The following is a 27,842-nucleotide window of genomic DNA, read 5'->3' as shown; positions in this document are numbered from 1 at the left end:
CAGATTTCCTGCAGCATGTCCATTTCTATTTGTGGTTTGCAGTTTCTTTTGGCATGTTGGTATTGCTTTCTTGATGTTCTTATCTGATTCCTCAGACTGGTAAGAGTATTTGTACACCATGGGACATGGTTAGGATTTCTCTTGCATTTTGGGATTAACTTCTTATGCTTGACTTTGCCCTCCAGGGTTTCGGCTGGAAGTTGCAGTCTGTCCTACTTGTAATGTAGTCAGGGGTAAAGTACAGGCATGTCTGCTTATTCAAAAATCTGGCTTTAGTAGTGTTATATCTCATGAACCGTTGTGCATCATGTCTTCTATTATGTTGCTCCAGAATAATGGTGAAATTGTCCTGGATCCTAGTGTAGATAATGGAGTTGGATAAGGCAACATCCATAAAAGACTGTCTAGTCAGAGTGATGCAGGTGGGTGGATGATTTTGCATGTATGCAAAATCATCCACATTGCTACAGAAAGGACAGACAGGACAGGAGGGGGGTTATGCTCTTAGTTAAGAAGAACATAACATCTAAGGTAGTGCATCTAGATAGCATGGATGGCCAGTGCAATGATGAGCCAGTTTGGTGTGACATAAGCACTGGGAAAGCAAAATTGAGAGTAAGAGTGTGCTATAGGCCTAATGACTGTATAGAGAAACAGAATGGGCAATAAATCAGAATGTTTAATAATAATGGGGAATTTTAATTTTCTAGATATTGACTGAAACTTGTGAGTTTGTTTTTCACACACTAGCAAGATTTTGTGGATTTACAGGATGACTGTTTTCTACAGCAGCATGTTAGAGAGGCAATAAGAGAGAGTAATACTCTTGATCTGTTATCAGAAGTGATTATTCATGTATTAAGAATCTGCAGATAAAAGGACCACCAGGTGGCAGTGATCAGTGTATTGATGTGGGATTTACTTAAGGATGTAACTACCATAAAGGGTAAAGGGAAAGGTTCTTTCTTTCATAAAGATGATTTCAGTGGAGGAAGTGACAAAATAAAAAATAAATAAATAAATAAAAATTGCATCTACAACCAGTTTTGCAGGCAGTTTGAAAATGTCAGTCAAATTAGGGGAATCATAAAAACTACCCCAGGGGCTCTTATCTGGTGAGTATGGGCTTGGCACACCCAGGGTTCAGAGCTGGATATCATCATTCTTTTCTTTCTTGGTGATTCCCTTTTGACTCTCTCTCTCTCTCTTTCAGGGTAACTCAGGAATTTTTTTTTTTTTGGCTGGTGCAGCATAAGCGTCAGGCTTCCTTGCACCATATAGCTAATAATAATAATAACAACCATGTGTTTTTTGCTGTCTTTTTGCAGAGAGGCATATATTTATATTCAATCATTATAAAAGATTATACTGTACATTTTTACCTATATTTTATCTTCCAATTATATAAAATGGTTTAATATTGCAAGCTGTAGTAGTAGTAGTGGCATGTGATGCAAGAAAGCAAGTGTATGAGCTTATGCAGCATCAGCCAAAAAAAAAAAAAAAAAATCACACCATTCCCTCCAAATGCCTGTCCAGCCTGTCCAGTTACTCCTTAAATTTATTCAACCTATCAACTTCCATGACAGATGGAAGTCTGTTCCAGCAATTAACCACCCGCTGGCTAAAGGCAAATTTCCGCACATCTATTCTACATCTGTCCATTCTTAATTTGAATTTATGCCCCCTTAGGTTCGTAATCTGAACAAGTGGAAAGATCCCATCAGAATTCAGCATGCTCAACCCATTCAAGGCCTTATATACCTCAATCAGATCACTGCGCAGGTGCCTAGTCTCCAGCCACTGCAATTTGCAGAACTTAAGCCCCTCCTGGTAAGAGGATCCCTTCATTCCCCTCACCAATCTTGTTGCCCTTCTCTGTACACGCTCAAGTAAATCTACATCCTTCCTAAAATGAGGCCTCCAGACATGTACACAGTACTCAAGGCGTGGCCTGACCATTGCCTTATACAGAGGGACAATCACCTCCTTCTGCCTGCTAGCAAAATTCCTATATATCATTGACAAAACCCCATGACCTGCCCTGGCAGCCTGTCTGCATTGCTCTGAGAACTTCATATCTGACTGCACAATTACTCCCAGGTCTTTTTCATTTTCTACCACCTTAAATGTAGCACCTGTGTGGTGCTACATCTACGTTTTTACGTTGTTGGTACGTTTCTCTGGGGTTACTTCTACCCATATGCAGTACTTTGCATTTGTCAAGGTTAAACTTCAGTTGCCACTTCTTAGCCCATCTGCCCAAATTATCTAGATCCTGTTGCAGTAGCACACTGCCAATACTGTCATTAACAATCCTGCCAACCTTTGTATCATCTGCAAACTTTGACATTAAGCCTGATATACCTTCATCAATATCATTGATAAATATACAAAACAACAGTGGACCTAACACTGAACCCTGTGGGACTCCACTAATAAAATTAGTCCACGAAGAGCAGCACCCATTGATTACCACCCTCTGTCTTCTCCCACTTAACCATCCTTTTATCCATTGTAGCAACTTACCCTTAATACCATTCTGCTCCAATTTGTACAATAGTCTTCCATGCGCAACAGTGTCAAAAGCTTTCCTGACAATCATGTCACAGGCAATAACTAGATTCTGTGGGACTAACACATTCTGCCTTGAAGATTTCTAATGTGTTGCCTGATGCACAAAAGTGAGTTCTGGCATTGAGGTAGGCAGCTGAGAGCCTAATGGATTCCCCATTTTAATTCCTTCGAGAGCATCTGCCCGACTCTTCAAATTCTCATAAATGCCCATCAGAATGCTGAGTTGGGACGTAATTTCTTGACACTCTCTGCACATAGCATACACAAAGACATCCTCCTTGGCTAGATCATGTCTGTTCTAGAAAGGTCGGCAAACATTTCACAAGTTGCACATTTTTTAGGCTGCGATGCACTACTTTGTGCCCATTGCTCCGCTGCTCTAGCGTGGGGCTTGATTTCCATTTAAATACAATTTAATTGATTAACAATGAAAATTAATAAGATTAATAAATTTAATTAATTAATTGACAATACTACACTAATCTAATAGATTCCTAAATGCAGTGATACATATTACTATCTAGTTTTACATTATACCTTGAGTTAATAATTTCGGAATATACGTTACACTAACGATCACAATGTTAAATTAGTTATATCCTTAGCTAAACACAAAAGATATAGGCCCAACAAGAGATTTGGAGTTATAAGTTAATTATAATATATAACAAAATTGTCCAACTAATGCCAACCTAATTGTTTCGAATTTTAGAGCTACCTATTTACCACAATTAAAATTTTGAATTCCCCTACCACTCAATTTATAACTATAACAATGGTGGAAAGATTCAAATGAAACAAAGGCTCTACGTATATTAATTAATAATTTACAAAATCTATAGCTAAATTAAAAATTATTTTTTTAATTAAATTAATTATTTTTAAATACAATAAATTAATTATATTTTTAAATACAATAAATTAATTATATTTTTAAATACAATAAATTAATTTTAATTAAATTAAAAATTAACAACCAGTGGATATATTACATACAAAGAATTTTCTCAAACAACTATAGCTATTGATTTAAAATATATTACAGGTCGACTGTCACTAATCCAGCAACGTTGGGACCTGTGTGGTGCAGGATTAGTGAGTTTGCTGGATCACCGGTGGTTAGATTAGTACAGAGTTTACCCAACAGCTAACCACCTCATCCTACCTTTAACACGTTGACTGCTAAGCTAGTTTAAGAAAAAAAATTCCCCAGGGGCCAAAAAATATTTAGTAAATAATTTGCTTAGTAATTCTAAAATAAATATTGTAATGTCAGCGTTATTGTTGTTTTTTCACTTAAAATATAAAAAAAAAAAAAAAAAGTCTTTTTTTTTTTTTTTTGTCATATACATGTGGCCGACATGGCCCAGTAGGTTACTTTATTTCTTGAGAAGCAGTGTCGGCCACATGTTTGACGCTATTACAGCATACATATGAAGCATGAAGGTCGTTTGTGATTAGTTTATTGCACGCGCTGCAATAAAACTAATTGTAATAAAATAAACTCTCAAATGTCGCAATAAGTTTGTCAGTATTGTTAGAGATTTTGTGAAAATAAGTTCGTTAGTGCGCTGTTTTTCCACAAGTTTGTACAAGTGCATTGTAAAAAAAAAAAAAAAATCTAAAAAGGAATGGCTAAAAGAAAATTACTAAAATATGAGGAACTGAGAGAAATTGCTGGAATTTACAATTAAGCAGAGTTAAACTTCTCACAGACACACTGCTATCAAGTTTTTTCAGAAGTTCAACTTTATCTGTTATGAACAATGTACAGTGTTTGCACTTTACACCAAGAGAGGCACTTCCTTTATGCATTGGAACCATGGCTGGGGCTAAATGTGAGCAGGTAATAATAATAAATTCAGAAAAACAAGTGGAATGGATTGTAAGTGTTTACGAGTTCATGCCAACAGAAGATGCTGCAACCAATGCCACCAAAACAGTAGCTGCAGGTCGGTGTGCCGACCCGGGAAATTTGAAATTACGTTCTCGGAAATTATGTCCAAATTAGCGGTGGAACTGGATTACCGGTGGCCAGATTAGTGATGGCCGATCTGTATTATTATTATTATTAGCCATATGGTGCAAGAAAGTCTCCTGAAGCTTATGCTGCACCAGCCAAAAAAAAATTCCCACATTACCCCGAGAGAGTCAGAAGTAGAAAGGAATCACCAAGAAAGAGAAGAATAATGATATCCAGCTCAGGACCCTGGGGTGTGCAAGCCCATACTCACCAGATGTGAGCCCCTGGGGTAAACATGCAATTTTCCATTTTAAATAAGCTATGCAAATGTGCCATTATGTTCTATAGCACTTGTATCATGAAACTTTTGTCCTAAAATTCCTTTGGTGGAGTACAGTAAAAAAAAGAAAAAAGTAACTTAGTTACTTCTCATAAAATAAAGATATTTTACTCTGTTTTGAACATTTCTTCTAATATTTTTTTTTCTCTTGAAAAGAAAAAAAAATCCTCAGGGTATCTTAGATCCTGTACCTGTTACAGAGTTAAATGAGTGCCCATTCGATTCCATGCAGTGGGAGAGGAGATTCCTTGCTTGTTTCCAACAACAGTTGTCATCCTCTATACAAGAGATTGTGCCTCTGTGCCTCCCTGGATGAGTGTATTTTAAATTTTATTTAATACTATCTCATTGTTTAATTTTTTGTTGAAGCAACAGAAGCAGTTAGTACCTTTTGAGCATCTTGTTGAAAATGGCAATCATATGCCAAAATCAATAACACTAATTTACATTCAGGCAGGTCATGAGTAATCTTGTCTTCTTATATCAGCAATTATTGCAGCAATTCTGAGTAAGAAATGAAAAAAATCCAAACTGTTTTCCACAGTATGGGAAGGTTTGGGAGAAAGCACAGGGATTTCTAAATGTATGGGCTGCATGTATGGGCTAAATGTATGGGCTGCATAACTTTAAAATATAAAGGAAAAAGGAGAACTTCCTATATGCGACAGCATTTAAATTTCATCTTGCATTTTGAGAAGTTGCAGAAAAATTGAATAATATCCTTTCTAAGAGCCCAGCCTCACATAAAGTCCCTTTGCACAAAATAAATCATTATCTAATGATATACCTTAATAATAAATCATTGTCTTACACTTTATTATAAAGAATTTCAGCAGTAGAGACCCTTTTTAGATGTTAGCAGGTTTCAGCAAATCACATAATAGGACAAGAGATCATACATTTTCTAGTTCTAATAGTACAATGTATCTCAACATGCTGCATGAATGGTTCATTCCACAACTGTAAAGGGGAATTTCAAGGGAAGGATCTCAAATCAACATGCTTACTGCAAAAAGATATGCACTGGCATTGCATGTTCTTCCAGTTTGAGAATATTCAAGTAACATATCGGACAAAAAATAAGGGTTCAAATTGATACTATATCCAGATTTACCATGCAATAATATGCTCAGAAGCATTGTGAAGGAAAATATTTATGACTGACTAACAAATGCTGAAGACAAAAATAGCCATTCAATATTGCTTTTATACTATTCAGCCACATGGCAAAATGAACATGGACATGAATAATGAGAGTGGAAGTAATCTACAGACCAGAAGATTGTGAGGAACATGACAATGAGACTTTACATGCAATGGAATGGGAAGCAAACACGAATGTCTTCTTATGAGTAACTTCAATCTGGTCCATATTGACTGGAATAAATGGGAGGGAAACACACCTGGGGAAAAAATTTTCTAAATAAACTACATGATTATTATTTGTACCAGCATGTAAGAGATAATACTAGGGTTTTTTTTTTTTTTTTTTTGTTTTGGTAGTTGTTGGCGCATCGGCTTCTGTGGCCATAATGCACCTCCCAAGGTTTTTGTAGTACTTTGATCCAAGCCCGAGGCAGGATTCGAACCCGCGACCTTTGGGTTGCCAGGCAGGCACTTTACCCACCCGGCTAGCCCGGTCGGCCTATACTAGGGGTGGGAACATCCTTGACCTTATCATTACTCAAGAATTAGATGATATCACAGGGCTTAAAATACAAGAACCATTGGCGGTAGTGATCACAAAGTCATCAGTGGAAGATGAAGAAATACGTTGCAGTAGTTAAAGGTAAAGGCACAGGCGTTAATTTCAAAAGAGGGGGCATTGACAGTGTAGGGTAGTATACGGCATCTATTAATTGGACAAATTGTAGAGTGTGGGAAAATACACTGGAATTATGAAATTGAAGAGTCCATTGCCCTGTGAGTGCATGATGACCATGAAGGAAAGCAGATGGTCTACAAGGATTGACACATAACCTGGACCATTCAGAGATGCATCCAGATGTACCACAGGTCCCAATGTGTGCCAGTTGAACATGCCCCAGACCATTACCGACTGTCCACTTTAGACGAAAGAGGGATGATAGCTGGGCACCCACTATCATCCCTCTTTCAATGTCAGTTAACTCAAGACATTTATCCATACTGACATCAAATTACCGTCTACATGAATGCAGAGATGTAGTGTACCTATATAAATGCCAAGTGGTGGTTTCATCCACTAGCAAGAGGGATGACAGCGTCACATTGCCCAGGAACCAGGTATCCCATGAATTCTGTCCTTTCAGTGTACTGGGTATGGGAAAGTTTTATATAACCCAACTGATTTTGCTGATAAATTCAACAAGTACTTTACATAGGTCTTTACTGAAAAAAGACCCTTCATGTTGAAGAGAGGTTGTGCAAGTGAGTTTGAGCCAGAAATTAGTCATTTCAAAATTACTGATTACTGTTTATTAGAAAAACTTTCAAACATAAAGGCAACTGAGGCTCCCAGAATTGATGGCATATACCCAGTATTTTTTTTTTTTTTTTGTTACCCAGTAATTTTGAGGATGAGAGCCTTATAAAGGACACATAACATGGTTTTCTTAAGGGAAAATCATGTTTAACTAACCTAGTATGCTATTTTGACACAGTTATGCACAAACTGCATGTTAGGAACAATTTGACATAGTTTATTTGGATTTTAGCAAAAGAATCTGACTCAGTCCCTCATGGAAGGTTATTGTATAAGCTGGAACATGTTGGGATTATGGAAAGATTCTAAGATGTACTGCAGTGTGGCTGCAGAGCAGAAGGCAGAGAGTTGTGATCAATGGACATTCTTCAGAATGGTGTGTCAGAAGTGGAGTCCCCCCCAAGGATTGGTTCTTGACCCACTGTTGTTTTACATTTTCAAAAATGACATCTAGGAAAGGATAAAGGGCATGACCTCAAAATTTGCATACAACATTAAGATTGGCAGAGTAGTTAATGATCAGCCAAGCAGCACTCCTTTAGGATGACTTGAACAGGCTGCAAGAATGGTCAGAAAAGTGGCAGAAAATGCAAGGTCTTACACTTGGGAAATAACAACCCCAAAATAAATTATACACTTGGTGGAATTGAATTAAAAACAGTAGAGGAAGAAAGGTATCTGGGAGTTATAATACCGGCAGATATCAACATTTTTGAGCAGTGCAGGAAAGCCGACGGTGCCCTATCGATGATTTATCGATATCCTGTAGAGATGTGGAGGTCATAGTTCACTTTATAAGGCAATTCTAAGACCAAACTTAGAATACTGTGTTCAAGTATGGAGACCTCATTTGAAAAAAAAACTGAGCACTTTTTGAAAGGGTCCAAAGATGGTCCACTCACAGGGTGAAATCGGCAAAAGGGTTGTCATATGAGGAAAGACTACGAATGTGTGAGCTACAGGGCTTGGCAACCAGGCACCTCAGAGGTGACCTGATTGAGGTTTATAAGGCTGCTCTCAGACTTTTCTGATCTCTCAGAGCCTTATAAACCTTTTCAGAGAAATCCCATTTTTTATTTTTGGCATATACATAGTGTGTTGACTTCAGAGATCAATTGAATAGCTACCAATGTGAGAAGGGAAGCAAATAATTTGTTTCTTATCTACTCTTCTTCTTTTTTTTTTCCTCCAGCAAGTGCAGCAAAAGCCTGTGGCTTCCTTGTAATAAATGGCTATTACCAATGCTTTTTTTATAAAAAAAAATAGGTGGCAGTACTCATTCTTTGCTATCAGGAAAAATTGAAAATTAAAAGGATATGAAAAATACTCTAAATTTTGTTTTTCCCGTGATATTGTAACTTTAGTAGTAATGTTTTTAGAATGAGAACAACAAATTAAGTATATTAACACAGTTTATTAAGCATAAATTTTTTATTCAAGTATATAAAAAAAATAAGTAAACTGTGAGTAAAATAAGTAAAAATAATTTCATAATAAAGTTTTTGTAGACTATTCCAAATTTTTATTAAGTTCTCATCTGACACGCCATACCGACTTCTTTTCCTCCTCTTTGTGCGTCGGTTGCTGAATGACATTTCCAAAGCAGCCACGAATCGACATATTTTGCTGGATTGAAGTGGATCAGCGGTGGGCCTACAGTTTTAAGAAACAGTAGTGAAGAAACTGTTTTTGTCATCAACAAAAGCACTGGTTGGGCTGGCGATTAGATTCATTTGTGAAAATCCTCATTCACATTCAAATGCTTCAATTCTTCCAAAACCTTCTTACCAATTAGGTATCCACGAATTGCATTTAACTGTAATTGACAATTTTCTAACTTCATTTTCACCAAATGCCAACAATTCATATTTAGAAGGATTAATACCTTTGTTGTCCTCATTGTCCTTCTCTCGTTATCGGTATTGTCACTAGTTCTTAAATTTGAATTTTTTCTTTTCTTTTCTTTTTTTTTTTTTTTGAAACTGTCCAAAATATTGGTGTCATTCAGATATTCAGGTGCTGTGACCATGTAAACAAAGATAGGGAAAATTTACAGAAAAATGTGAATAATGCACTTCATTGAAACATCAGATGATTATTTGTCGCGGTAAAAGAAAATCACTTTTCTAATTCTCGAATGGGGCGCTTACAGTTGATTCATGGCAGTGTCCAACTTATGGCCTGTGAGGAAAGTGAACTAAAACAGCATTTTAAATTTTGTTAATTATCAAAAACATTTTCTAATTAAATGTTTTGTTCAGTAAATGTAACTGTGTATTGTACTTAATAAAATTTTTGAATATTTTCAATTTTACTTTTACATACAACAAGATATTGAAAATGTAACACACTAAAGAAATCTAACTTTGAATTTTTTTGAATATGACCCCTGTATGGCAAAAGGTTGGACACCACTGAAGTAGAAGGTGGGCCAGAGCCCATTGGGAATACACCTTGATCTGCTCACTCTTGACCAGCACGACTTCTCCGTATGTGGGACAGGTGGTCGAATAGGTTTTACCAGGTACCACCAAGTTGTAGAATGCTAATCCTTTAGCTCTCTTAATTCGTGCAGCAGCACTAATTGCCTGAAGGCCAGAAAAGCGAACAGGGCATGCCGAGTTAATTCTCTCCTAATCCGTTCGCTATATGAAAATTTTCTTCACTCAACGGGAACTATTTTAAATGTAACTTCAAAGGGGAATTCAAAATAATTAAACAGTGGTCCGACTGAGTAATTTAAAATTATAAAAACGGTTATACAGTTTTATATAGAAAAAATCTTAACAGACAGCAAAAAATGCAAATTTAGTTAAATCATTTTAAGCTTATTTGAATAGTAGGTAAACATGTGAAAAAAACTTACGGAATATTACAAATTTTGAAGCGCATTGCATTCAGATGTCACACATCACTGTTAATAAAGGTGCCGGTATGCCGTACTGCTGCGTACCATCCCAAAAAAATCACTGGCTATTACTATTAATCCATGTCCACATTCATTTTTCCACTGAGTAGTAGGTCAGTTCTTTCCAAACTTTTCTGAAGCCAACACACTATGTATATGCCAAAAATAAAAAATGGGTTTTCTCTGACAAGCTAGTCAGAATTTATAATTATTCATTTCCCTACTAATTTGTTCCCTATTTTTAATATGACCTTATTTTTTTCCCTAAAAATTTGTGACCCTAAAAATTTGTTCGCTATTTTTAATATGATGGTAAATGCAATGGTATGCAACTTCATATATCTTGGGCCAAAAATATTCAAAACAGAGTACAACAGAGGAGATATGTGTATAAGTTTAACCAAGGTCATCTGAAACCAACTACGTCAGTTATTAGCTTACAAAGAAAAATTGCATTCAGATCTCAACAGAGCTGCATGTACGAAGCATACAAATAAATAAATGCCATAATTTTTAATGTATTAATCAATAATTGTATTTTAATCAATAAATTATATCAATATATGCAGTAAAAAAAATTTGTAGAAGAATAAAATAAATTTACCTCACAATATGATAGGCAGAACAGTTCCGTATGACACTCTCCAGAAATTAAAACGAATATAACATTAATGCAAAATTTATTAAAAAATCAACTGAACAAAATTAATAAACAATTAAAAAATTTGAAAAGCGATTTTCCTTCCTCAAGCTGACAGAACTTTATGACAGTATGTCATGATCACAGGAATGAAAATTATGGAGTAGGTGTGAGCATGAATCTTAAATTGAGATTATTTGTCTTCACGCATGTGCGTAAAAGACCATGAATCGGAGGGCAAACATTAGCATTAGCATTAGTAGAGGCATTTGATGCAAGAAAGCAAGCTTATGCAGCATCAGCGAAAAAAAAAAAAAAAAAAAAGTAACATAAATAAATAAAAATAACCACTTCCACTTCACCCCTCTGTTCGTTCGAAATACCTGTCCAGCTGAGCCTTAAACTTATTTAGGCTATCAACTTCCACGACAAGGGATGGAAGTCTGTTCCACCCACCAACCACCCGCTGGTTAAAGGCAAATTTCCGCACATCTATCCTACATCTGTCTTTCCTCAATTTGAATTTATGCCCTCTCAGGTGATTTTTCTGAGCTAGAGGAAGAATCCCATCAGCATTGAGCATGCTCAAACCATTCAAGGCTTTGTACACCTCTATCAGATCACCCCGCTGGTGCCTAGTTTCCAGACACTGTAATTTGCAAAACTTAAGCCTTTCTTCGTAAGAGAACCCCTTTGTCCCATTCACCAATCTAGTTGCCCTTCTCTGTACTCGTTCCAGCAGCTCTACATCCTTCCTGAAATGAGGCCTCCAGGCCTGTATACAGTACTCTAGGTGTGGCCTGACCATTGCCTTATACAAGGGAATAATCACCTCCTTATCCCTGCTAGAAAAATTCCTATATATCATTGACAATACACCATGAGCTACTCTTGCAGCTCGTCTGCACTGCTCAGAGAACTTCATATCTGCCTGCACCACCACCCCCAGGTCCCTTTCATTCTCTACCACTGTCAGTGTAGTACCACAGAGTTGATACGCTGCTCTGGGGTTGCTGTTTCCCATATGTAGTACTTTACATTTGTCAATGTTAAACTTCATTTGCCACCTCGAAGCCCATCTGCTCAACCTTTCCAAATCCTGTTGCAGCAGCATAGTGTCAGTAGTGTCCTTGACAACCCTGCCAACCTTCGTATCGTCTGCAAACTTGGACATTAAGCCTGATATACCATCATCAATATCATTTATAAATACAGAAAACAATAAAGGCCCCAATACTGAACCCTGAGGGACTCCACTAATAACATTAGTCCACGATGAGCAGTGTCCATTGATTACCACTCTCTGTCTTCTCCCCCTCAACCACCCCTTTATCCATAGCAGCAACTTGCCTCCAATGCCACACTGCTCCAATTTGTGCAGCAGTCTTCCATGTGCAACAGTATCAAAAGCCTTTCTAAGATCCAAGTATATAATATCAAAGTTATTCCCTGCATCCAGTTCTTTTGTGACTGCATCATAGTATCCAATCAAATTGGTCAGGCAAGACTTCCCCTTAACAAAACCATGCTGTGTCCTAGCTATAACTGAAGTCTTGTCTAGATGATCCTGCAGTGCTTCTTTTACCAGTGCCTCCATTAATTTTCCGGGAACAGAAGTTAAACTCACAGGTCTATAATTACTTGTGTCAGCCTTTGATCCCCCTTTGTGAATTGGGGTCACATTTGCACATCTCCAGTCAATGGGTACCTCCCCTGAGTCCAAGGAAGCTCTCATAATTATGGCTAAGGGTTTGCTTACCTCCTTTGCTGCCTCCTTTAATATAACTGGATAGATCCCATCCACCCCAGGTGCCTTTCTTGTGTTTATCTTCAACAATTTCTCCTCCACTTTGCTCTCAGTTATTACAAGATTCTCTAGCTTACTGCTAGAATTGAATACACCTCTGGCATTCCCCTCGCTGAATAACTCCTCATGTGTGAATGTCGATGCAAAATATTCATTTAGTTTGTTAGCTACCCGAGCAGGGTCATCAACAGTTGACCCATCGATCTCAAGTGGACCAATCTGATTCATCCCCTTCCTTCTAGAGTTTACATAAGTAAAGAACTCTTTGCTGTTTTTCTTCGCATCCCTTGCCAAGGATCTCTCGTAATCTGCCTTCGCCTGCCTAACCTCCTTTGTAACTTGGTTACAGATCAACTTGTATCTATCATAGGCTTCTGTGTCACGTGTTAATTTGTATGTATCCCATGCATTTTTCTTCTCTGCCATATGCCTCATTAGTTCATCTGACAACCATTTAGGCCTAAACCTTGAACAATATTTCTTAGTTGGTATGTAAAGCCTAGTAGCTTCCACGATAAGTTCTTTGAATGCTTCCCATTTTGAATTTGCTGTTGGCAATATCATCAGTTGATCCCACTGTATAGAATTTAAATACTGTCTCAGTCCATTGTAGTCGCCTTTACGAAAGCAATACCCCTTCCCTTTACCCCTAATGGTAGTTACCTCTTTGAGTAACTCCCACTTCAGCACACTGTGATCACTGCCACCAAGTGGTTCATTTATCTGCAGATTCTTAATGCATGAAGAATCACTACTGATAATCAAATCAAGAGTATTACTCCCTCTAGTTGCCTCCCGAACATGCTGATGTAGAAAACAATCATCCAATAAATCCACAAAAGCCTTGCTACTGTGTGAGTGACCAGCCCCCAAATTCCAGTCAATATCTGGGAAATTAAAATCCCCTATTATAAGACTCTCTGATTTACTGGCCCACTCTATTTCTCCGAACAGTTTCTTATTATACTCATCAGAGTCATTAGGCCTATAGCACACTCCTACTCTCAATTTTGATCTCCCAATGCTTATGTCACACCAAACTGACTCGACACTGCACTGTCCAGCGATGTCGACTGGCTTCACTTCCTTGGATTTTATGTGTTTTTTAACTAATAGCATAACCCCTCCTCCCTTCCTATCCTGTCTATCCTTTCTGTAGACATTGTACTCCCCAAATTCCAGTTCTGCATTTCTTATATCTGTGTGACACCACGTCTCTGAAATCCCCACAATATCTGCCTTTGATGTTTTGAGCAATACCTCAAATTCATCAAATTTATTTACTAAACTCCTAGCATTGGTGTACACACAAGTATACATGCACCTGTTCTTTTTCTTAGCTACCCTAACACAACCCATGTGTTTACTTGTACCCCAATGATTCCCAGCAGTCTCTGAAATATCCTGCATCTTATTTTCCAGGCTGCGGCTCATTCCAATAGAAGCAGTGCAAGAATCACTTTCACCTCTGCCAGTGGCTACTGTTAATCTATTAGTCCTTGTATCCCCCCAATCTAGCAGTTTTCCGACCCACCTAACATTGCCTCGATAGCATCAGCAAACATTCTTGCACCCTTTCTATTTAAGTGTATCCCATCCCTGTAGAAGCAGTCTCTCCTGTTAACAAGTACAGACCAGGCTGAAAAAAATTCTACCCCTTGAGCCCTGCACAATCTTTCCAGGGCCGAATTGATTGACAGGGCTCTCATCATATACTCCCTCCTATCGTGTCTGGGCAGAATTGCAGACACTTTCAATTTCAACCCTAATTCACGGCTTTTTTTCATCAGTGACCTGTACTTGTCAAGTAATTCCGCCGGTCTCCTACTCTTAATGTCATTAGTGCCAACGTGTACAACTATATCACCTTTTGTTCCCTTAAAAGATGATATCCACTCTACAACGTCATCAACTTTTGCCCCTGGCAGACATACCCTGGTCCTATTCCACCTATCCTTTTTACAAAGCATGTTTCCCGTTTCCCTGACAATAGAGTCACCAACAACTACTAGTTCCTTTGGGACCAGCGCATTCTGCCTTGGGGGTTGCCGCTGTGTTCCGCGATGACCAAGTGCAAGCTCTGGCATTGGTGTGGGCAGCTGAGAGCTTGATGGGCCCCTCACTTGTAATCCTTCGAGGGCATCCACCCTATCCTTCAAGCTCTCATATAGGCCCATAACAACGCTGAGTTGTCGCCTTATCTCCTTACACTCCTTGCATCGCACACACACACAAAGACATCCCCCATGGCAGTATCATGTCCCATACTTGACTGCTCCGCAAACATCAAGCAAATAGTGCATCTTACAAGGCTGTGATTCAGAGGACAACTGCCCCCCTCAGTTCTCCCCTGGGCCACAGCATTCCCATTAGCTTGAGCCCTTTGCTTTGCTGCTCTGGTTTGAGTCATGATTTAGATTTACTTTCAATAAAATTTCAATTTCTGTACAAAATTAAATCCTAAACTTGTATCCAAACACAGTTATAACGCTATATTTATGTTTCAGTAACGAGTGTTATCTACGAAATATTTACGTTTCAGTAACGAGTGTTATCTGCGAAATCCCTTTATATAACTTTCGTATCAAGTTATGTATTAATTATTTGTTTTTACTAATTATTTATGTTACGTAACCTAAGTGGTTATATGTATAATTAATTATGTTAAATAAAATTAATTATATTAAACGTTAATAGAATTCTCATGTAATTTAATTAGGACGGTTTCTGCAATTAATAGTCTCATATAATTACATTGGACACTAAATATTTTGGCCTCATTGAATAAAAATGTATGTTTTTCATTAACGGCATGAAAGGCTAATTCTGATGCTGCTAAACGAGAAGCACGAACTGAGGACTTTTTGGATTTGAGAATGTTTCAGTATAGTGTGTAATTTTCGTATTGGTCTGCCCACAATCTTAAATTCAGTATCTTTAAAGAACATGTTAAGCTGTTTGAGCCACTGTTCACGAACTGAGATATATTTATAGGAAATATATCTATATCTATATATATATATATATTTCCTATAAATATTTATATGATCCTATAAATGGTCAACAACAGAATCTGATCAACAGATTCTGTCGATCAGAATCATTCGACAGAATCAATGACAGATACATTTATAGGAAATATATCTATATATATATTTGGCGCCTCCGTAGCCAGATGGGCAGGAGTAGTAGTGCACAGCACACGCTTCTTGATTAGACTGGGGTTCGAGTCCGTGACCACCAAATACGGAGGATGCGGCAGGTCGGGGAATGACCACCGCATATTCCCAGCCCGGATAAAGGGTGAGGGTTGGCTTCAGGAAAGGCATCCGGCCATAAAAATTGCATGCCAAAACAATAAAAAAATGCTGACCCCATATAATAATGGGAAAAAAGCGAGGACAAAAAAAAAATATATCTATATATATATTTCCAATAAATATTTATATGATCCTATAAATAGTCAATGACAGAATCTGCTTTAAACTCAGAAATACAGATATTAACCTACAGATTCTCAAACAGAGGTTACCCCTTGCTACAATAAACCAAATTAGGGTACAAGCTAAGGATAGGATACACAAAACTACACCAACCAACAATAGTAGCATCATTTCTGTATAGGCAGACCAATACGGAAATTGCATGCTAGGCTGAACAATCGATCAGTCCTTTCCTCTTTCGCAACACAAATAAATGATCTGGTATAAAACATTTCTTGCAGTGATTGCAACTCGTCTTACCAAGGATCGACACCATATCTGCTGAATTTTAGGGTTACACAGCAAGTGTCCTCAGTTCGTGCTTCTCATTCAGCATCACGAGTTAGCCTTTCGTGCTGTTAATGAAAAACATATATTTTTATTCAACGGCTGAGGCTTTCTTGCACCATATGGCTAATGATAATAAAATACTCAGTGTCCAACTTATACAAGACTATTAATCAAAGAAACCATTGAAATAAAATTACATGAGAATTCTATTAACATTCGCCATCCATATCTATTCTCCAATTCGTTGTCTTCACAAGAGTGAAGACAAATAATCTCTATTTAAGATTCATGCTCACACATACTCCATAATTTTCATTCCTGTGATCATGACATATGATTGAAAAGCTCTGTCAGCTTCAGGAAGGAAAATAGCTTCTCTTAATTTACATTAAACCCTAACACAATTCGAAGGAATGGGCCCCACAAAGACTGATGTGATACCGAAGCAGAGGCCAAATAGAACCTTGTGGAGAGTCACAGACCACCTGAATCGGCACATATTACCACATTACCTCGACAGCAATGGTGCAACACTGGAGGCCATCCACACAGCCGTGTATTGCGCTGTGATAGCAGCCACGAGGATTAATGGAAGAGAAGTGAGAGACCAGCAGCAGAAGAACTGAAAACAGAAGGAACTGCCAGCTTGGGAAAGAAGACTTCAGCAAAAGATAGAAGAATTAAAAGTCAAATAGGCCAATTGACCTAGTAACAATGGGGAAATAGGAGTAAGAAATTAATTGGAAAGGTGAAGAGCATCCTCAAGAGAGACAGCATCCACAGCAAACATGAGACAAAAAATCAGAGAATAGGAGAGTACTTAGACACATTGAAGCAGAACCTCCTTGCATTCAGCAAGAGACTACACCAATACAAAGAGAGCTTCCAGAGAAAAATAAAACAACCGAATCTTTGATGAGGACCAAAGAGGCTTCTACAGGAATCTCGGAGAAGATGGGAAAGAAGGGAACGGACCACCCGAGAAGAAGACAATTGAGGAGTTCTGGGGAAACATATGGAACAGGAAAGTTAGACATCACAGCCGAGCCACCTGGATAGAACTAGAATGCAAGAAAACCAAGGACATACAAGAAATGAGAGGGTGGGAGATTCAGGAAGAAGTGAAACAGACGATCAAAAACTCTCACAACTGGCGAACTCCAGGAATAGATAACGTCCACAATTACTAGTACAAGAAGCTCACTTGCACACACAAGCACCTGGCAGAGCAGTTCACCCAAATGATAAGGCCCCCAGAGACAATCCCAAAGTTTCTCACTCTGGAATCACATATCTGAAGCCTAAAGATGAAGATACAAGAAACTCGGTGAAATATAGGCCAATCACCTGCCTCCCAACAACGTACAAGATCTGATCAGCTGTATAACCAAGAAGATATCAGACCACTGGGAGAGCCAGAACATAATGGCCGAACAGAAGAAAGGATGCAAGCGGTTGAGCAAAGGAAGCAAGGAGCAATTAACCATAGATTCCGCAGTTATGAAGCAAGCCTACAAGAAACGCCACAACATGTACACAGCCTACATCGATTACTGCAAGGCCTTCAACTCCGTGCCTCATAGCTGGCTAATAGAGGCACTGAACATCTACAAAGTCAATCCGATAGTGACAAACTTCCTAGGAGAAATGATGGCGAAATGGAGTACCACCATTTAGGTTGAAAACATCACAACCAAGCCAATCCACATCAAGAGAGGAATCTTTCAGGGAGATGCCCTGAGCCCATTGTGGTTCTGTGTAGCACTTAGCCCGCTATCCACCATATTCAACAGTAGCAAGTATAGATATAACCTCAAAGAAGGAAGGAAGAACCTGTACACCCTCACCCACCTGATGTACATGGATGACATCAAACTCTACGCAGCAACCGAGAAGCACCTCTAGCAACTACTTCAGATCACCGAAGAATTCAGCAATGATATTAGAATGGAATTTGGTCTAGATAAATGCCAGACCCATGGATTGCACCAGGGAAAATTAGCCAACCGAAACTACCAGCTGCAGACTGATAAGGAGATTGAAGCCATGGCAGAGAGAGAAGCCTACAAATACTTGGGGATGATGCAGGCTCAGCAGTTACAGCACAAGGAAATTAAGGCCTGCCTAACCGAAAAATACCATCAGAGACTCAGAAGCCTGCTGAAAGGAGGGAACACAGTTAAAGCCATAAACACCTATGCAGTCCCAGTGTTAACATACTCCTTCAAGGTCATAGATTGGACTAACAGCGAGCTGGAGGATATCATGAGAAAGACAAGGCCAATGATGACCAAGAGCCACCAACACCGCCCGAAATCTGCCGTGGAGAGACTGACAATTGCCCAGAAAGAAGGAGGAAGGGGCCTGATAAACCTCATTGAGGCAACAGAAGACAGCGATAGTTAACCTGAAGGATTACTTCCAGAAACACACAGCAGCACTTCACCAGGCCATAAGGAAGACAGACAAGCAGTATACCCGACTCAACCTAAGTGAGGGGTCCCTCCCAACCAGGAAGTACAAACGAAGCTAGAAAGATGGGCATGGCCAGACACTACAATGATCTCCATCAAGATCACAAAGATAAAATTGCTTCCAATGCATGGTTCACGAGCTGGCCGCTCTTCCCCGAGACTGAAAGATTCATGCTTGCTATCAAAGACCATGTAATCAACACCAGGAACTATAGAAAATACATCGCCAAGGAGCCCGAAGTGTTCGATGACACATGTCGACGATGCCGCCTGGCCTCATAAATGATCGAACACATCACCGCGGGATGCAAGCTGATCACCCAGACCAGTACACTCTTAGACATGACCTGGCAGCCAATATAATATATCAGAAGCTAGCAAGAAATACTAGTTGATCAAAGAAAGTGTACCGTACTACAAGTACGAATCCCAGGTAGTACTAGAGATCCCAACCCACAAGCTGTACTGGGACCGCACCATAATAATGTATAGGACAATCCTGCACAACAGACTGGACACAACCCTTGTGGACAAGAAGGAAAAGGCTACCTATCTGATTGACATAGCGGTATCCAACACTGGCAACCTGCAGAAAACCCATGGGGAAAAAATCAGGAAGTACACAAACCTAAGACAGGAGATCAAAGAGATGTGGCATATGCAACAAGTAATGACCATCCCAATCATCGTATCAACCACAGGTATGGTGCCAAAGACCCTACATAACAGACTAGCAGCAATAGGTCTCCCTACAAGGAACTCCAGAAAGTTGCAATCTTAAACAACTGTAGGAGAGTCAGAGAGTTTCTCGACCAATAGTAACAGACATAACAACAACCACCCTGTATACTTGGTAGCAATACCTATCACGAGGTGGAACCCCCAATCAGAAAGAAATAATATAAGAGTAACACTAATAATAATAATTTCAGTGCAAAGGAATATTTTTAGTTTTTCCTAAATACAGTCTTCAATATCCATCAATTCTTCTATAAAACACCTTATAAAACTTGGAAAATAATATATGATCAAGAAAATAAAAAATCTTTATAAGTTGAATAGCACTTAGGTTAAATGATATAAGTGGAAAATAAAGTGCCTTACCTATGTAGAATATTATGCTCGTGCATATACCAGATAGCAGATACAATTTGTTGAAAAAGAGAAATGATTTCTTGCTCTTCAAGAGGTCTCTTCATTGCTGCCAAGTACTGACTCAAAGTGCTAAAGTAAAAAAAAAAAAAAAAAACTAAATAAATTGGCTAAGTTGATAATTGGCCATTTCATTAAATGGAAACAAAAAATGAAAATATCATTGTGAATACCTTGACAATGAGTTGCCATTATATTGCACAATCTCAAATAAGTAATGCTTCACCAATGGAGAAGACTACTGTTGCTTATTCTCGGCAGATACCACCGCCCCAGATGGCACCGTTTTGGAGCTTGTTGGCTATTCATCGGTTCAGGTACCCTGGTGTTGCAATGATGACAACCCAGTTGTGAAGTATAACTCCACAATATGCATTACTCCACAATAAGGTGTCTACACCAGGATATACTTAAATGATGCCATTTTCAACTACTTAGTAGTTGGCTACGTATAAACATGATGCTCTAGCACTAACTTATACGCTAATTAACTTCTACATAACCTGAGGCTATTGCCCTAAATGTATTATGTAATTTAATTAACATCCTGTAACACAAAATTATGAAGAACACTCTGTTAAACTGAAAGTCCCAAAGAAGGATACAGTTTTGCAAAAGACATACAACTACAATGGATTCTACAATGTTTTCCAACAAATTATCACAATTTGTTGGAAACTTATTTTTTTAAATACGCCAGGGTAACCATATAAGATATGAACAAGGGTATGAATCTAATCCACATCAAAAATTTCTTGTGCATTGTGCAGCCTCCAAAAATACCTTAGATACAGCTTTACATCATACAAAATAACAGCCTGATTCAATAGTCAACGATGTGATGTTTATGGAGTGATTACCTAGCAAAGCATTACATTTCATTACCTAAACAAATGAAAATTGTTATTTTCATGTAAATTAATGTACAATATTTTAAGCGAAAATAAAATTCTTAAGGTATATGTGTATTTTTTTTTTATATATAATTCCCCACTTCAACAGAATTTTTCGATTAACTGACCTTCAGTCCTAATCACGTTGGATAACAGGAATTAGATTGGATTGGATTCTACTGCATAATGAACTTTTTCTAATATCAAAATTTGCATACATTACCTGCATTTTATTTAGACCAAAGAGAGACTTTCAGCTTTTGCTGAAGGCTACGTGACAAGTCCTCAGTGCAAAGCTTAAGCCTGTGTTCAACTTGGAAACAAATAATGTTGTTCACAGTTCTGCTTAAGTTGCTAATATCTTTTTAAATTGAATAGCTTTACTTAAATAGGTGAATCTATTTAAGTAAAGCTTAAATACAGTATTACATATCTTAAAAAACTGTATCTTCCATCAATCTAACACATTTAAAAATCAGAAACACAGCAAGGACAGTTGTTTCGAAGCTTACTAGCTTCTCATCAGCTGGTGGGTAGGGGTCTCTGTGGCAAAAATGTATAAAACTGTGAATGTATTTTTTCAATGACAGTGAACAGCCAAATAGTTTAAGGAAATAAAACTTCCTTTTAAAATCTTAACTGTCATGTTATGTTTTTAAATGTGCAGAAGGTGTTGCATAGTTTTGTAGTTCTACTCATACAAATTCTGCTATGAGCAACAACTGCAAGGAAGTTGTGTCACTGAGGCTGTCACAGACATTCTCTCAGGTATACCAAGCTGGGCTTGCTACCTGGGAGTCAAAACACTGATTGAACTGGTATTTGGGTACACTCGAGTCGAGTGGACCTAATTTCAGCAAAGTCTGATCGGTTTGTAACAGCCAAATCCTCTGCTTACACCAGTACGATGGTGGGACTGTTAGTAATCCTGGGTATAACCCATGCTTGCAAGTTCTGAAATATGGCATCTAGCATACTGGAGATGACCACCCAGGTGCAAACCAACTTAAGCAGGGATCGAAGTATGACACCCACACCACACATGGGAATGCAGCCCCTCTGTGTTAGCAGTCGATACTAGGTGGGAGATAACTCTCATCAACCGGTGCAGTATCACCACTTTGCTCTTAGTGGAGGCTTGAAGTGGTGGAACTCGTGTTTGGTCTCCACAGCTAGACTCTGGCAACCCTTTTATCTCTTCCATCATGCAATGTGATCCTTGTCTTTTGAGGTTAGGGTGGAAACATAGCAAGATCTAATCTTCCTTACATTTTGAAGGTGGAGTTATAAAATGGAATTTGTAGGCTGGTCACTATATAGTCCACCAGATCAAACCTATTGGTAACTCTCTAGGAGGCTTTGGGATCAGCTAGTGTACAATCTCGGTGCTTCTACTCTGCCAGATAATGACTGGAGGAAGTCTGAGTAGTGTGTATGCAGGGGAAGCATTGTTGAGGCCACATTATGTCAAAGAGCTGGATATATTCTTGCTATGTTTGTAAAATAATAAGAGAAGTTTACCTCAATATAATACGTAGAACACTTCTGTATGATACTCTCCAGCAATTAAAACGAAAATCTTACATTACAGTAAAAAAAAAAAAAAAATAATAATAATTAAAACTCAATTGAACACAATTAAAAAATTAAAAAACAATTGAACACAATTAAAAAATTAAAAAACAATTGAACACAATTAGAAATCAAATGAACACAATTAAAAATCAATCTAACACAATTAAAAATTAAATTAATGAATTAGAAATTTAACGAAAAAAATCGCAAAAAATGATTTTCCTTCCTTTAGTTGACAACTCTTTTCGACTGTATGTCGTGATCACAGGAACGAAAATTACCAAATAGGGGTGAGCATGACACTTAAATAGGGATTATTTGTCTTCGCGCATGCGCGTAAAAGTCCACGAATCAGAGATTAGAAATAGCCGGCGAACAGAATTCTCATGTCATTTAATTTTGACAGTTTCTGCAATTAATAGTCTGGTATAATTAGGTAGGACACTAAGTATTTTGGCCTTGTTAAATAAAAAAGTATGTTTTTTGTTAATGGCATGAAAGGCTAATTCTGATGCTGCAGAATAAAAAAGTGTCAGAATTAAATAAAATTCTAAGCAAGAACTGAGGCTGCGTGTTGATTTACGCGAAAATTCAGAGGAAAATGCATAGAACCTTGTACAAGTTGCAATCCCCACAAGAAATGTTGTATACCAGGTCATTTATTCGTGTTGCGAATGAGGAAAAGACTGAACAATTTTTCAGTATAGTGTGTAGTTTCCGTATTGGCTTGGCCACAATATTAAATTCGATATCTTTAAAAAATCTGTTAAGTTGTTTGTGCCACTGTTCAACATATGGGACAGAAATAAAGTATTTTTTAATATTACAATTGTTGGTTGATGTAGTATTTTTTATCCTATCCCTAGCTTGTACCCTAATTCGGTTTATTGTAGCAAGGAGATAACCCCTATTTAAGAATCTGCTGGTTTATATTTGTATTTCTTAGCCCAAAGCAGATTCCGTCATTGAATATTTAAAGGCATTTAGAAATTGATTAAAGATAATATATCTCTTGTAGGAGAACGGGTGATAGCTGTTATAATGCAGAAGCATACCGTGTTTGTAGGGTTTTGATAGATGTTAAATTGGATTTTATTCGAGTCCTGATAAACGTAAAATTTTAAAAATTTAATGACTTTGTATCCGTACCCTCCCTTTCGAATGTAAATTTCAGTTTAGAGTGAATATTATTAAACAAATGTAAAATGTCTTGGGTAGTACTACTCTCAGTAATAACTAGAACATCACCTAAATACCTCCCATAGTATGTGATACGGAGTAGAAGAGGCGTCAAATGTATACATCAATCGCTGAGAGATAGATCTCTGATATTAAGCCACTCAAGCTCAATCCCATTGGCAAACTAAAAATTTGTTTGTATACTTCGACTCGAAAGGTGATATAGTTGGCCTCAACTAAGAGTTTAATTAAGTGAAAAATTTCTTTAATAGGAAGCTTAGTATAATTAATCTGTATAGAATTATTATTTAACATATCCCAAATAATATCTAATGTGTATTCAACATTTACATTCGTAAATAACAAGGTAACATCTAGTGAGAATAAATTATCATTATCGGCAAGTCTACAGTCCCTAAGGCTATTAAATTGTGTATCGTAGTTCTTCTTAATCCCAAATTGTATCGCCTGTCTAAAGGGTTTTATAATGCTACATACACGTGTGGCCAAAGATGAAAATGCCCAGTTTCTGCAGGAAACAATAGGCTGAATAGGAAATCTGGCCTTGTGTAATTTTACTTGACCGAAAAGTGCAGGAATATTGTATGTTCTGGCCTTCAATTCCTTTAACTGAGACACAGTAATGTAGTCATTTTTTCGATACGTGGTTAACATTTTATTGTATTGATTGACCAAATTGGTAAATAGTGCCAGGTCTACTTATCTACTTCAAGATAAGTGGAGGAATCTGAAACCACTGAATCTAACTTATTAATATAATCATGTTTATCGAGTATTACAAATTTATCTCCTTATCTGCCCTCTGTATAATAATGTCTTTATTTTCCTGAAGTTCATGTAAAGCTGAATTGTCGTGTATTCAATTTAGGAAGTCGCGTTTCTTTTATGTTATTCACCACTTGGTTAACTCGTTGAATAAATAAATCTTTTTGTGAAACCTTACGAAGACCAAATTCAATATCAATTATTACGCTATGTTTTTTAGGTAGTTTTCGAGGTGGTAAATTATAATTTAATCCTTTGGATAAAAATGAAATATGGTCCTGCAAAAGCATATATGAGGAAAGATTTGTAACCTATTGATATGTCAGTTTGTTCAATGTAGGGTGAGGGGGTGTTCGCGAACTAGCTAACGTATTCTGTGGTAGCACGTTGTGTGTATGCGGGGGGGGGGGGTCATCACCCAACTTGTATGTACTTGGTCGCAAGTCTGTGACAATGTGTTAGAATTCGCATGAACGTGTTTTGACCCTCCCGATAATGTATTCAATTTGTTAACATGTCTGTTTTTTATTTCTGAAGCCTGTGCTTTGTGTTGCAAATCTAAGGAGGTCTTCAATACAGACCAATCATTAGGATACAGATAATTTTTTAATTTGTCGCGAAGTTTACTAACCTGGGAAAGGTATTTTCGTTTAATAGAATACCGAGGTCTTAAGGTAAGTTTAACTATATTATGCGATTTCTAAATACCTATAAATATTCAACGACGGAATCTGCTCTGGGCTCAGAAATACAAATATTAACCAGCAGATTCTTAAACAGGAATTATCCCGTTATCCCCTTGTTACAATAAACCGAATTAGGGTACAAGCTGGGGATAAAAAATACTATACCAACCAACAATCATAATATTAAAAAATACTTTATTTCTGTCCCATATGTTGAACAGTGGCACAAACAGCTTAACAGATTTTTTAAAGATATCGAATTTAATATTGTGGCCAGGCCAATAAGGAAACTACACACTATACTGAATAATTGCTCAGTCCTTTCCTCGTTCGCACACGAATAAATGACCTGGTATACAACATTTCTTGTAGGGGATTGAAACTCGTTGTACCAAGGTTCTATGCATTTTCCTCTGAATTTTCGTGAAAATCAACATGCGGCCTCAGTTCATGCTTCTTGTTCAGCAGCATCAGAATTAGCCTTTCATGCTGTTAACGAAAAACATTCTTTTTTATTTAACGAGGCCAAAATATTTAAGTGTCCCCAATGTAATTATACCAGACTATTAATTGCAGAAACTGTCAAAATTAAATGACACGAGAATTTCTGTTAATGTTCACCAGCCATTTCTAATCTCCGATTCGTGGACTTTTACGTGTATGCGCGAAGACAAATAATCCCTATTTAAGTGTTGTGCTCACCCCTATTCGGTAATTTTTGTTCCTGTGATCACGATATACGGTCGAAAAGCGTTGTCAACTTCAGGAAGGAAAATTGTTTTTTGCAATTTTTTTTCGTTAAATTTCTTTTAATTAATTTAATTGCATTAGATTGATTTTTAATTGTGTTCATTTGATTTTTAATTTTTTAATTGTGTTCAATTGAGTTTTAATGATTTTTTTATTTTTTACTGTAATGGTATAGTTTAGGGCTAAAGCCTCGGGTTACGTAAATAGTTTAACTAATGTACAAGTTAGTGCATTTGCATTATTTCTGTACATAGCCAACTACATAAGTAGTTATAAATTGGCATCATTAATGAGGAGCCAATAAGCTCCGAAACAGTGCCGTATGGTCTACTGAGAATAAGCAACAATAGTCTTCTCCTATGGTGAAGCGTTACTTATTCGAGGTAGTGCAATACTGTGGAAACTCATTGTGAAGGTATTCACAATATGAGATATACTAAATGATACCAATTTATAACTACTTATGTAGTTGGCTATGTACAGAAATGATGCAATTGCACTACCTTGTACATTAGTTTTTATTGTAATGTGAGATTTTCATTTTCTCATTTTAATTACTGGAGAGTATCATACGGAAGTGTTCTATGTATTATATTGAGGTAAACTTCTCTTATTATTTTACAAATATTTTATAATTAACAGAGCTGTAATTGAGCATTACAGCTCTGATTCATACTATCAAATTCTTGCTATGTGTATGCTGTATCCAAAAATTTCATTACCTCATACAGCATGTCCTTCCCACCTTGTCTTACTATGGAATACATCATGAATTGTCAAATTAATACAACAAACCTTTCTGTGAAAAGATCTAAACCTCCTGAACTCTTCCCTGTTCATTTCACAAATATACCTGTCTCGGTTCTAATCTCAATGATGCCCATTTCCAGGGCCGGTTTCGGGATGTTAGCTGACTGCATGCTAGAGATATTTGGCCGCCCCTATCAATTTTCACTCAGTAGTAATGAATTTTTTGCTGTGAAAATGTTGAAAACGGTCGACAAGAGAATTGATTGTTGGGTGAATATTTAAATTTATAACGTTCGTGCGCATAGCTCTTTTTATTTAAATTTCCTTTCGGTTCCGTCAACAATTAAAACAATGATGTAAGTATCACTTTAAGATTAACAGTACGAAAATAAAGGCCCATTCACAATGAAAATTACACATAACATAAGCATAAAACCTTGTACCTGTGTTATTTAATGAAACCATTCACAATGAATTAAGCAAGTGTAACATTAAACTTAATCATAAGATGTTAACATGAAAGTTTGTTGCAAACTCCAAGTTTTTATGCTTTTGTTTACATGGTTTAAAACAAGACACAATTATAGAGGTTATGGAAGTCCCATTGTTGAATCCTTCTCTGGTTCAACGGATGAAACCACCATCGCCTGTGCTTGCACTTCTAAGTTTTCTGATGAAAAACACCTAACATGCATGCTTCGCCGTTATTTATAACCATAAACTGCACAGCTATATCATGCAAACATCAATTTTTTGAAGTATGAAAGAAGAGCATGTTGTATTTCCATGGTTACTAAATATGTTTCCGGTCATGTTTATGTTCCCATTGTGAATGTTGGTATGACTTCTTAATTTTACAGTAACGTTTGTTACACTATTTTTATGTTTAATTTTCATTGTGAATGGGCCTTTAGAGAATAAATATTATTTATTAATATTGCCACATTCGCTATTTCATCGCCGACCACTATATTAAAATAATATTAAATTACATTTTAATTTTATTCTTTAAAGTGCACTACCGGCCACCCTAGGGATTTGGCCGCCTGCATGTATGCACGCACTGCACACCTACCAGAACCAGCCCTGCCCATTTCAATTTAGTCTGCTAAATCCCATGACTCT

The 27,842-nt window shown here is 37.4% G+C and overlaps 1 protein-coding gene across 1 annotated transcript in view; it reads right to left on the bottom strand.

Moving 5' to 3' along the window:
* Positions 1-27,842, bottom strand: part of LOC150075077 (serine/threonine-protein kinase Nek8-like) — a 223,962-nt gene that overhangs the window by 117,217 nt on the left and 78,903 nt on the right. Inside the window, exon 6 of the mRNA XM_090389083.1 lies at positions 20,051-20,170. Within this exon, the coding sequence (XP_090245209.1) occupies positions 20,051-20,170 (120 nt within the window). The remainder of the gene's footprint in view (positions 1-20,050; positions 20,171-27,842) is intronic.

Source organism: Mastigoproctus giganteus, chromosome 14 (assembly GCF_048544385.1).
Source record: "Mastigoproctus giganteus isolate SK-2022 chromosome 14, ASM4854438v1, whole genome shotgun sequence".
NCBI classification, from domain to species: domain Eukaryota; kingdom Metazoa; phylum Arthropoda; class Arachnida; order Uropygi; family Thelyphonidae; genus Mastigoproctus; species Mastigoproctus giganteus.
This window is presented reverse-complemented; position numbering and strand designations above follow the sequence as displayed.